Consider the following 13665-nt stretch of genomic DNA (forward strand, 5'->3'; position numbering starts at 1 on the left):
GTATAGTATATAGTGGCTGCGTGCACGTTCTGCTAATTCACAAGTCGAGCGAGAATCATACTCGCAAATGTAAACCACACAAAATGCAGACCTTTAAAGGTCCCATGGCATGACATTTTCATTTTATGAGGTTTTTCAACATTAATATATGAGTTCCCCTAGATTGAATATTTTCCCCAAGTGGCTAGAAATTTTGATGGGTGTAAACCGAGTTCTGTCTGTCTTTCTCTGCCTTAGGAAAATTCCAGATCAGCTCGTCTGAGCTGTCATTTTCTCAGTTATGACGTCATAACAGGAACGGTTTCCTCCGCCCAGAGAATTTGGCATGCCCATGCGAGCGCCATATTTGTTTGTCCTCGAGAGATCATGGCTTGTGAACGAGTGAATGCTGGCAGTTTCTCAGTGTTTGGATGTACAAATGAAAAAAGTCTTTTTTCAGTTCCTTCTGATCTGTGATTAATGATTTCTGATGTGTAGGTAATTATTCAAGTTCACACAGAACTTTATTATTTGTGTACACGCTGCGGCTTCTCTCGTGTTTTCTATCTTGTGAGTCAGTGTTTTTGTACGTCCTCGTCATGTCTATCTGTTCTAAAATGTGCATACAGTCGTGAGTTTCTGCTCAACATCAGCAGACTCACGTCTCTTTAGAGATAAACCTCACGCACGCCGAAGCTCGGGCTGCACTGACCGGTCGGCCTTCAACATCACCAACCCCCAGTACTGCATCTGGCCCACAGCGGAGGCACCAAACGCGGCGCGAGATTAAGCAGAAGGGGGGTAAACGTGAACATATCCGGCTAGGCTAGCCAGCTATCCCCACAATAAACTGGATTACATTCGATTACTGCTGTTGTGTCTTTGTTTGCGCTGTGTATTCAATGCGCGTCACTGACGCTTTTCATATGATAGGAAAATATAAAAAAATAATGCTATAATCAACACTTACTCGTAACTCGTTCATCTCGACAGCTGTAATGGTACATTACATGTGTTACAAAGTTGGTAGAATAAGGAGGAAAACGGACCAGGCGTGACTGGGACTCGTGTTTATTCAGAACTCTCAGATACAAACAAAATAAACTCGTGCTGACAGCGCTCTCACAACTCAGTAGTTACAATATAACTTTGTTAGCAATCGCTCCGTCTCTGGTCCACTAGAGATGTCCGGTTCGTGAACGAATCGTTCTTTTGAACCTGTTCTTTTTAGTGAACTGGTCGAACCAGTTCAACAAATAAGGCTGAATCGTTCTAAACGGTTTCGCGTCTCGAGTCAGCGCTGATCCATAATTTACTAAAGTTACTAACTTTCTGACATGAGTGACAGTCCCTCCGACTAGAAATAAACTAATAACCTGAAGTATATGCTAGTAACTACAACAGTTCACTGAGAGAACTGATGAGAAGTGAACTCAGGTCCATCCGTCTCTCTGACGGACTCGTGCCTGGTAGACCTCGTTAAACCACGCCCCCTCCGCTACAAAATCTAACACTCATTTCAAATGCAAAGATGTCAGCCAATAACAACAGTGGGTGTTTTCACTGAAGTCTCACAGCAGACACACACATTGAAACAGGGCATTCAGCCAGAGGGCAAACATCAGTATAGAAAAAAAAGCCTTTTATTTCTAAATTATGACATTTTATGATGTAAAAATCATACTAACAATATAAGTACACCTCAGAATACATTATAAAATAAAAAATCCATGCCATGGGACCTTTAAAAAGCAATGTGATTATTTTATTGAGTGATAAAGTAGGTTTAATCAGTGACATTATTACTAGATTTGCTATCCAGCGTCTTACTGTTGACTCTTCAACTTGTGTTTTTACATGTAGAAAAGCGGAAAAGTGTATTACATTGTCCAGTTTTCCACCTGAATGATGGTGTGAATTCATATGGCAATTCTCGATGCAACATGAATGACCTACAATGGTGACATTTTTCACAATTACGAGTAGACAGAAAATCGAAATAACCTATAAACTCAATAGCAGAAAGGCAGCGCGATATAAACAAACCAGAACTCAACACGGCGTGACAGCAGCTTCACATTCTCTATATCAACCGTCTAGATGGCAGGCAAGTCTTCCAATTCAGTAATCGCAAGATCGCGCCTCTTCATAATATAAGGATCACGTCCAACACATGTTTTGATTTTCTGTTCATAGCTTTCTAAACCAACACTTTACAGACTTTCCTCCATCTCATCCATTCTGTTTTTCCACTTCCTGCCCTCCATCTGAATTTCGTAGAAATCAGAACCACGTGATTGCAAAGAAAGCTATTTCACTTTTTTAAAAAGTGCACTTTGTAGTTTCACATTAAAGATTGCATTTGAAATCATTTTGTTTTAATAATCTTTTAATTGATCACACTAAAGCGCATGCAAGTACTTGATTATAATTTTAACTGTAGTGTGTTCTTTGGTATTACATTTAAAGTTATTTTATTTTAAATGTACTAAATTGCAAATGTCTAATTACAGATACATTTAAATACATAAGTTTCAATAAAAATGCCATTAATGCCATTATATTTTAGTTTACCATAAAGGCTTTTGTCAGTACATTTGACACACTTTAACCATATTTCAAAGGCAAATATATGTAACTATAAAATTACACATTTTCAGATGCATTTAAGTCCTACTGAAACGTGTCAAAAAAGCACTCAATTTCCGCTAACTGTATTTAAACTCTTAAATTTGTAATTGAATTGCAATTAACATGAAAATAACTGTCCAAAAATATTAGAATTATTACATTACTGTTTTAGAGTATAATATTTCCATAATACAGTAAGCACTCTTAAAAACAAACAAACAAACAAAAAAAACCCTAACTTTTGAATGACAAACACATTTGGCATCAGCATTTGAAGTCACGTTGAATCAGCAGCATGATGGAGGAAAAAATACATGCCTCATTGTGCATTTTTGCTTACTGTTTTAATTTCTTTCCCACTTGTGATGCAATATTTTCCACGAAAAGGCCCGCCACAAAGATGTTTTTTCTTCTTTTATTAATTTGACTTGGTCTCATGTTCTCCATTTCTGTCGCTCCTCAGTTGGAAAGAGTTGGAAGGGCTTGAACCTTACGCTCCACTTCCTTGCAGTACTTGTCTGAGAGCCCAGCTGCCCTGCGGTCAAAATGGAAATGTGTGATTGTTTAAATCATTGCAAGATGTTTGTGACACATTATCTCTGAGAGGAAAGTATCATGGTTCGATTTGTGTGTTTTCTTTCCCACAACCTCTTTCTATCATATAGTGGCCCTAAATATTTTGGCTTGTTGCGTCAGAACCATAGACTGTAAAAAAATATGGACGTAGTCAGGGGCGTACATTTCATCTAACAGTTGGGGGGGACAATAAACATGAAATTTCTCAAGAGCAAATTTTGAAGGGGACACAAATAATACAGCCAAAATTGTACTTATAAGGATATGTGTACCACACACACACACACACACAAAAAAAACACATTTCGTACTTATTTGGCGTTTTGGTGCACTGTAAAATCATGTAGCCTATGTCCATTTTTCTTTTCTCTTTCATTTTAACTGACCAACAACACAAAGTGATAGTTGTTTAAATACGATTAAGGTGCACGCAGTCATATTATAATTATTAAATTATCTTGCGTCCTCCACATAGTATTTTATACTATGATATTCACATATTTAGATATTCAACTGCAGCAAGCCCTCTGATCTGCCACTTATTATCATATTGAGCAAAACCCAACACAGATCTGGTGGAGCCGTCCGCATATACTTTCGGTTTAGAATGAGCGCCAATTCGGGGGCGGGTTGCTTGCATTTTGGGTTCATTAGCCTATTATTCGTAATGGAAAAACACAGCAAGAAAACAGTACAATGACACACTTTTACATCAAATGTTTCTAAACTTAAAACGCATTTTTGTCCCGTTTGCGTTTGTATTGTTTTACTACTTACACATATATTTTAAGTATATATCATTATATTATTTACAATACTCAGCATGGTTTTCAGGGGGGGACAGCCCTCAGATTGGGGGGGTCCTGTCCCCCGTCCCCCCCGCGATTTACCATCTTGGCAGCGGGTCATCACGCGTCACTCCCGGATAATAGAAAATGGGCAAAAAGGTGGGACATGGGCGGAGCTGAAGTGACGCGATGACTAACAGACAGCAGATTAATGCCTATCCACCTGTCACTCGAAGTGGCCACGCCCTTAATTATGCAGAGCTTTAATGTTTTATATAATGTAAACTAATGAGTTATAAAAAAAGTCACTCCCCTCACAGTTGTCATGAAGCCGTATAGACCAAATCCACAATTTGTACCAGATTGTAAACATGTTTTATTCTGCTGTAAAGTTGGGCATTTTAACATGGAGCTCAATGAGATTCTGCTCCTTCTGGAGCCGGTCTCTAGCGGCCAGTCAATGGCTTTCAGTTTATGTCACTTCCGTATTGGCTTCATGAGAAACTGCGGGAGGTTGCCGCTTGGTCAGAACCAGAAATGAAAACATTTCCAGGCTTCTGATTGGCCAACATGGCTTTAAGGTTAGGGTTATATTGCCACCTGTTGGTTTGGCATGCTCTTGACAGTGCTTAATAGCGTGTTTAGCATTTTTATGTGGACGTGGATTTAGTTTTTTTAAACGGAGGAGGGAAAAACTCTGTTTATAAAAATACCTGTGTAAAAATACCAATGTAAATTTTTTATAAATATACCCGTGTACGTGTGGACTAGGCCTTAATCTGCACAGTGTGAATGTTATTGCATTACATAGAAAAACCTAAATGGCCGAAATATAGTGCAAACACACTTCACATAATAAGCTGGTTTTGCTTTAAGCGGTCATGAAACCTCCTGTTTCAGAAGCAATCAGTTCTCACCACAGTTTTGAAAAATGCTATAAAAGTGTCCGTAGTTAAGTGATCAACAAGGTGGAATGAAAAAAAAGACAACAAAATAATTTGCTTAAGCAAAGAAAAAGAAAAAAAACCCCACAGATGTTCTCGAAATAAATAAAAAAACCTCTGAATCGGCCATGAAAAATCTATAAGTAGATCTTGCCTTTCATCAAGGCTGAGGTCAGGGATCTTTGGCTTGAAAAGGTTGGTGACCACTGGTCTAGAACAATGAAAGGACGCAGTCCAGACCTTTTGCCGTCAGTCTGAAGGTCTGGCTATGAGAGAGTGATTCAGAGTTTTATTTCTCTCTCGTCAAAAGCCTCAAAGCTTCCCCTAAATGCACGCTGCAAATTACCATTACATGCAGCGCAATATACACATGGTTTTGAAAGCTCAACGTTACACAAATACATATATATCCTGTGACAGCTATAATTAAATGGACAGCCATTCGCAATTTGTTCCCTGCATAGTAAATATGTGTGAACACGTTGCATCTTTGATAACTTTTGAGACTTTTGAAACTTTTGATATTTTGTGGAGTTTTTATGAGCCGTTTGGTCTGTTAAAGGGCCGTAAAGAGCGGTTACACTCACAGTGTGGATGAATCGTGTTTGTGTCGAAGGATCAGGATCTATTGAAGAGAACTTACACAACGCAGAAAGTACTACAAAGCAAAACCAAACACTTGTTTTTGATCCATTAATGCATCTCTCACTTACTGTAATCTCACTGTTTGAAGCACCAGTCAGAGGAAAATGCCTATCAATGCATGCTGTCATGAATTAAGCAACACATCTTCTCATAGGATAGGGGCACGCATAATGAATAATTATGAGACACTGATGAGTCATCGCCAACTATAGTACAAGAAATGACGTTGACATGGGCTGTGTCTGAAACCTGGAAAATGCTGCCTTCGGAGGACACATTTCAAGTTCGGAAGGCATCAAGGCACGTCCGAAACTAATGTTAGCTTAACTTGACTCTCCTGAGACACCTTCATCTGATCAAGTTTTGAAGGCAGCATATTTGTATGCCTTTGATATCCCACAATCCTGTGCTTTCCATTCTGTGATAGTTCAGCTGGGAATAAAGATGGTGTGCGAAAGTTGCATTTGCTGGTCAGTTTGTGTGTAAATTTATGTTTTTTAATCAACATTTCCTCATTATCTGTTTAGTTCTCACCAAAGCTCTCTCTATTTTGCTGTAGATCATTAAACGGTTTGCCTAAAAAGTCTGTCCGAAATCCATTTCATGAGGTGCCTTCATGCACAAACGCTGTCTTACAAGCCATTGTCTGATATGGCAGTGAGGCAACAAGTCAGCTGTCTAGGTTTTCGGACACAGCCATGAAGACGAATTTAAACCCGGAAGTTGAAAATAGAGCAAAAAGGATTCAAATTAACTAGTTTTCTAGAAAATTTTGTTTAGGGTTTCATGACCCTTTAAATTATTTCTGTCAGGACCACTACTGTCAAAGATGATTAGCACATAGCATATAATATTAGCATATAGTTTGGATTGCCAGTATGGTTCTGTTCTGGGCAAGAACTCCCTGCGCATCCATGCAGCCTAACGTGGATAAGAGCAGGGAGAACAGCAATAACCCCCCTTAGGGTAAACAGAACAGAACCAACATAATGTATTGCAGATATAATTAATGTTGATATTAAATGTACAAAGTATTCAGGAATTTAGTATGATTCAAGGGAAATCAGAATAGCAAATCCTGACAGACAAGAGGAAGAGCTGGGGGTGGAGGAGGGTAAATGAGCTCTGGAGAAACGCGATAGCTGCTGATAGTACTGAGGAGCTATATACACTCACTTAAAGGATTATTAGGAACACCTGTTCAATTTCTCATTAATGCAATTATCCAATCCACCAATCACATGGCAGTTGCTTCAATGCATTTAGGGGTGTGGTCCTGGTCAAGACAATCTCCTGAACTCCAAACTGAATGTCAGAATGGGAAAGAAAGGTGATTTAAGCAATTTTGAGCGTGGCATGGTTGTTGGTGCCAGACGGGCCGGTCTGAGTATTTCACAATCTGCTCAGTTACTGGGATTTTCAAGCACAACCATTTCTAGGGTTTTACAAAGAATGGTGTGAAAAGGGAAAAACATCCAATATGCGGCAGTCCTGTGGCCGAAAATGCCTTGTTGATGCTAGAGGTCAGAGGAGAATGGGCCGACTGATTCAAGCTGATAGAAGAGCAACTTTGACTGAAATAACCACTCGTTACAACCGAGGTATGCAGCAAAGCATTTGTGAAGCCACAACACGCACAACCTTGAGGCGGATGGGCAACAACAGCAGAAGACCCCACCGGGTACCACTCATCTCCACTACAAATAGGAAAAAGAGGCTACAATTTGCACGAGCTCACCAAAATTGGACACTTGAAGATTGGAAAAATGTTGCCTGGTCTGATGAGTCTTGATTTCTGTTGAGACATTCAGATGGTCAGAAAGAGTCAGAATTTGGCGTAAACAGAATGAGAACATGGATCCATCATGCCTTGCTACCACTGTGCATGCTGGTGATGGTGGTGTAATGGTGTGGGGGATGTTTTCTTGGCACACTTTATGCCCCTTAGGTGCCAATTGGGCATTGTTTAAATGCCACAGCCTACCTAAGCATTGTTTCTGACCATGTCCATCCCTTTATGACCACCATGTACCCATCCTCTGATGGCTACTTCCAGAAGGATAATGCACCATGTCACAAAGCTCGAATCATTTCAAATTGGTTTCTTGAACATGACAATGAGTTCACTGTACTAAAATGGCCCCCACAGTCACCAGATCTCAACCCAATAGAGCATCTTTGGGATGTGGTGGAACGGGAGCTTCGTGTCCTGGATGTACATCCCACAAATCTCCATCAACTGCAAGATGCTATCCTATCAATATGGGCCAACATTTCTAAAGAATGCTTTCAGCACCTTGTTGAATCAATGCGACGTAGAATTAAGGCAGTTCTGAAGGCAAAAGGGGGTCAAACACAGTATTAGTATGGTGTTCCTAATAATCCTTTAGGTGAGTGTATATATATGCAGTGATAGACGTCGTATTCCTACAGGTAGACGTGATCAGCTGACAGACAGCTGATGCGAGCTTAACTAACGTGACCTGCCAGAACTGACGCTATACGCTTGATTATTATTGTTTCTCTAATTCTATCTAAGGTATTTTTGCAGTACTATATATAGTTTATATATAGTTTATATATATATAAATCTGTAGTTGTGGGCCTGTGAGCCTAAATTAAATGCAAGCATCAGTGATGATTTCAAATTCATCCGTTTGAGCTTATCTTTCTTAGAAATGGATTTCGATCTGTTTCAAAAAAAAAAAAAAGATCCACATCATCACCCTTTAATAACCCTCTGTCGACATGACTGTTCGTGGGCGGGGATACAAAAATGTGGAAGTCAATTCTGTAGTTTCCACAAAAGCCTTGGAACGTTTTGAAGAATTGCATGTTTTTCCCCCTAGCTCTCCTAGTGCTTTTATATTTTGTTTTGATTAACTGAAGTGCCATTTGCACATAGATCCTCACGGAAATGTAGTCAATGCAAGATAACAGTTCACTGCAAAATGACTGCGCATACTTCACATACTTGAAAATACAGCATTTAGTTGATCCTGATAAGATAATGGGATCATTTTCCCAGACTTTATTGTCACAGCTGTAAAAAAATTACGGATGTCTTCTCCCATGAGGTATTGTGAAATCACGGCGGCTTTGTAGAATTCAAACTTGGAGACTCCTTAAAGGTTTCCCCTTCTTGTGTGCCTTATGCATCAGATGTTCAGCCAACGGTTTGTGGGCATAACATCTGAGGCTGAAAATTGCTGAGAATTGCAGCCACTCAGTGGGTGTAAGTAACCGTAGTGGCCTACTTTGATGTCTTAGTTTTCTGAGAGTGTGTATGTAATCCAGCAATCTTTATTTCATTACTTATTAATAACTCTTATTACAATTTTCCACACTCTCCATTTTAGGGCTGTCCCCGACTAAAGAATTTTTCTAGTCGACTAGTAGTAGTTCATTTAAAAGGTTAGTTCACCCAAAAATGAAAATGATCCCATGATTTACTCACCCTCAAGCCATCCTATGTGTATATATGACATTCTTCTTTCAGACGAACACAATTAGAGTTACATTAATAAAATATCCTGGCTCTTCCAAGCTTTATAATGGCAGTGAATAGAATAATAACTGAGATTTTGAAGCCCCAAAAAGTGCATCCATCTCCATACATATCATCCATAATCCATACACTGCTCGAGGTGGTTAATAAAGGCCTTCTGAAGTGAAGCCATGCTTTTTTCTAAGAAAAATATCCATATTTATAACTTTATAAACTAAAATAACTGGCTTCCGGTAATGGTCATATACGAGTCGAGTTCCGGCAAAAGAGTGACCTCTGACCTGACGCATGTAAGTGTAGCATAAGGTCAGGTGAGAGTAGACGTCTCTCGCGATCTAAACAAATAGAGCTGAGCAACAAACTCAAGCTCCTCCCACATTTCTCTTTGAAAATTCTCAGTGACCAGTGTTTTGTTTTACTCTATCCTCTGCACTTCTGCATTCGTCAATATGTCATCTGTCGGGTCAGAGGACATATAATGCCTGTGATTATAGTTTAAAAAGTTATAAATATGGATATTTTTTTCTTAAATAAACGCATTGTTTTGCTTCAGAAGGCCTTTATTAACCCCATGGAGCTGTGTGGAGTACGTTTATGATGGGTGGATGTGTTTTTTTGGCATCAAAATCTAAGGTACCATTCACTGTCATTATAAAGCTTGGAAGAGCCAGCATATTTTTTTTATAACTCTGATTGTGTTCATCTGAAAGAAGAAAGTCATAATACACCTGGGCTAGCTTGAGGGAGAGTAAATCATGGGATAATTTTTGGGTGAACTAACCTTTTAAACAATTAAAAACTGAACGTGTCTTTTCAATAAAGTGCGAGTGAGCCGAACGAAAGTCACGACACAAATGCAGCAGGAGTCAGATTTCATTCATCACGAGAGCGAAGAGCTGAGCAGAGCTGAGGTAAGCGCGGCAGTCATTCACGACGGTGTCCAGTATGGCGTGTTATCAGATCATGCCTATGGAAGCTTAACTTTTGGAAACACTCACTTTTGCTCCGTATTGCTCCGTTATTAATGCCTGAGCCGAGCGGCCGTGCGCATTAACATTCTGTGAGTGAGATCCCACCCCTATGGAAGGGTTGAAAACATGCGGAACTAGCTCCTACTCCTGGCTGTAGTCTATAGCCTCTGGCCAAAAAATCCTAAATGACGATATTAACGGATTCTAGAAATAAAATGCATAATTCTCTCGTCTCGGGGGGATATGAGGGGGGAAAGTAAGATCATTTGAATATACTACTGGGTTTCTACTGATACAAAGCCGAATGCTAAATCGCTGAAGTAACCCTTTAAACATCACACAGTAAGAGAGGTACTAATTTATCTTCCACACGAACACTTGGATATGCGCCTAATAATACTGCACATTTATCAGATTAATACTATTGTTAGAGCGCGCGGCCTTGTAAAGTGGCTAACGTTAGGCTACTACTTAAAGGTTTCAAATGATAAGCCATGTTTGATGTTTATGAATGAAATGGCTTACGTTTAGTCGACTATTAGGGGGCAGCCATAATTCTTCTGTCTACTTTATCACTAAGGACATACCTGAGTTCCCTCAGCTTCTTTTCTTTAATCTCGTCCAGTCGGGCTCTGCGACTGCGCGCCTCCTCTTCCAGCCGCTCCCCCTCTCGGAACAGCTCTCTGCGCTGGGTGACGGCCTGCATTTCTCTCTCCCGTACCTGCTGCCTCACAGCCTCAGCATGCCTTTGGATTTGTTGATGCCGCTGCTCCTCTTTTTCTCGTTCTTTCTCAATGAGTTCCTGCTGTGCCCTGGAAAAAAGTGTATACAGCATACAATCTTTAATGTTATCTTTGTCCATTCTCCCCTCTTCCACTTTCAAAAGATAAAACGTTCTGTCAGTAAGTATAGTGAATTATTTGATGTGTGTGTGGCTTATAGAGGTAACTGTTTAATTTTCAAGTTCACTCATTGGGTTTTGTAATGCTTAATATACAGCATAATAATAAAAAGCAAAATTACAATTGCTTTAGAAGCCTTAGGGCCAGATTTATTAACAGCTTGATCTATAACGTGAGATGGGCGATGCCATGTTTGTTCGAGTCAGTCCTGTCAGTCGGATTTACAGCACGTGAATTCATCAGTTTATCCTAGTGTTGTCACGATACTGGAATTTCTAACTTCGAAACGATACCTAAAAAAGTATCGATATTCGATACCATTTTCGATACCACGGGGAAAAACGCTGCATATACTGTCAAATAGATATTTTTAAATATAATTTCTTTTTTTGTCCGTCTATTGAAATTCCAGGAAATTAAAAATTTCTTTTGAAGAGATCACTTTATATGATAAAGCTTTTAAGCAAAAAAAGCAAACAATAGCACAAATAAATACAGTATAATAAAAATACAAAGCTTCTTCCTGAACTGGTTACGACTGTGTTAATACTCACCAAGACTGACATTGAGATTTTGTGAGTGTATTTGACCATTAATAAGCTGGAAAAAGGAGCTAATTTTTGCACTTGTCAGAAGCGGCTTTATTACGGTATTTGTGTGTGTGCTTCAGATGCGAGCGCGAAATCTGCGGGAATGAGTAGAATTAACGTTATGTGCAATCCCGCGCGAAATTCAGACCGTTACACTAACACGCAGTCATGAGGAAATATCATAGACTGTAAAAAAATATGCAATGGGAAATATCCAGCAGAACACGCGTTCGCCGTGTTCAGAGGGTTAACCGGACTGAATGAGAGGAGGCGGGTGCGTGTCAACTCGCTGTCGGTCAGAGAGGACAGGAGAGTGCAGCTGGTATCGATACTGTAAATAAGGACTATCGTATCGTTTCAGATATTTCAGTTTCGATACATATCGAAATATCGATATTTTTGACAACACTAGTTTATCCCAAAATACATTTAAGTAAGTGGCCGGTGAACTGGGAGAAGAATAGAGTAAACTTTAGAGTAACTTACACTACACTACTTACACTGTGTATCTGATTTGAATGAAACACATCTGTAAACTATATTTGAATGGATTGTTATTGCTGCTTCCATAGACACCAGTGTGTATTTTACAAACTCTAAATGTATTGTTTTAGTAGTAATTATGTGTATTTAAATGTTTCAAACCTAAAATAAACATTATGTGGTTGAAAACACTGAATAGTTGTGATGTTTGACATATTTTGAAGCCCATATGTGGTACCGTACTCTCAGGGGAACAGATATAAAAATCCCATATGTGGGACCGTACCACTCAAAAAGTAATTTGTCCAGTTTAGTAAATCTGGCCCTTGAAGATCACAATTATGTATGGGGCGTTAAAGTTTTTGGTCAATCACAATGCACTGGGTCAGCTAGCCAATCAGAACACTCTGGGCTTTTCGGGATAAGGGGCTTTGTAGAATTCAGACGTTTCAGACAGACTGAACACTAAAGCAAGTTAACCTATTCTAATACTAAAAAATAATGAACTTTTAAAACGGCATCATATGCCCTTGAATCCCCCTAGCAAGCTCAATCTTTGTACCTCTTTCTAAGACCCTGTGTATGGTCATGCTAATAGTATGTGTTTGTACCTCAGGACCCTCTCAAACTCTGCTCTCTCTCGTCCAGCTTCAATGGACAGCATGTGCTCCTTATGAGTGACTTGCTCCAAACGAGCAGCCTTCAGCTTCTCTTCCACTTTCAGCTTTCTCGTAGTCAGCTCTTTCTCCTTCTTTCTCCATTCTCTCGCAGCCGCTTCCTGGTTCCTGCGTGCCCTGATCTCATCCTCACAGTTTAGAGAAAAACTCATTTATTTGAAATGCAAAATGTATTACGCCATCATGGGTATACAGGAGGATACATCTCATACAAAGGAATTTAGTATTTTTTATACAAGGACATACTGTAACATTTTACCTGCTCAGCTTTATGGTCTCTGTCCCTTTCTTGAAGAGCTCTCATTCGCGCCACTTCCTTCTCTTTTTCTTTCTTGATTCGTATCTGCTCAGCTTCATACTCTGCCTCTCGTTCCTAGAGTTTAGGGAAGCCACAATTCTCAATATAATATTGAACCGCTTGGTACGGCATTCACGGTTCAATACGCGCTTGTGAATTGCGGTTTTCTCGGTTTTGCATTTAATTAATTATTTTTCTACAAATTCTATAATTTGCCTCCATCCCAATATACTGAACAACGCGACATACATTCACATCACACGTTAGTGGTAGAGTTATACTCACGGAACACTATAGCTATTCACAATCACGAAAGTTCATTATTTGCATGCGTTTTAAAGCCTTGCCGGTTTCATTCGCGTGCGCGGTTTTAACATGCGCTTTTCGGAGCGCGCGCACTAAACGCCTGTCAAACACGTGATTACAGGACTAAATAGTCGTTTTACTGCGCTAATACTGTCAAATACACACAAGGTTAACATAAACACAGTCGGTTATGTCTAAAGTGGAAGTAAAATCGCGTGTGTCTGTATATTAGATGCAGTGTATTACGCCGCATTCACACGGGGCATCGGCATCAACGCTTCTCGTTTACTTTGAATGGGTGACGTCATGCGTTGACGAACTGAATTGTGGGTTCCGTTGCGTCGCTTCACTCATGTTGCAAGCGGCA

At 39.7% G+C, this 13665-nt stretch overlaps 1 protein-coding gene across 1 annotated transcript in view; it reads right to left on the minus strand.

The window, feature by feature from the left end:
* Positions 1-3069: 3069 nt before the first annotated feature.
* cfap45 (cilia and flagella associated protein 45) overlaps positions 3070-13665 on the minus strand; it is a gene marked incomplete at both ends in the record, with an annotated part of 38082 nt that continues 27486 nt past the window's right edge. The window contains 4 exons of the mRNA XM_079826172.1: positions 3070-3145; positions 10630-10854; positions 12629-12822; positions 12954-13067. Coding sequence (XP_079682298.1) covers positions 3070-3145; positions 10630-10854; positions 12629-12822; positions 12954-13067 — 609 coding nt within the window. The remainder of the gene's footprint in view (positions 3146-10629; positions 10855-12628; positions 12823-12953; positions 13068-13665) is intronic.

This window comes from Gobio gobio, assembly GCF_949357685.1.
Source record: "Gobio gobio genome assembly, chromosome: 9".
Taxonomy (NCBI): Eukaryota; Metazoa; Chordata; class Actinopteri; order Cypriniformes; family Gobionidae; genus Gobio; species Gobio gobio.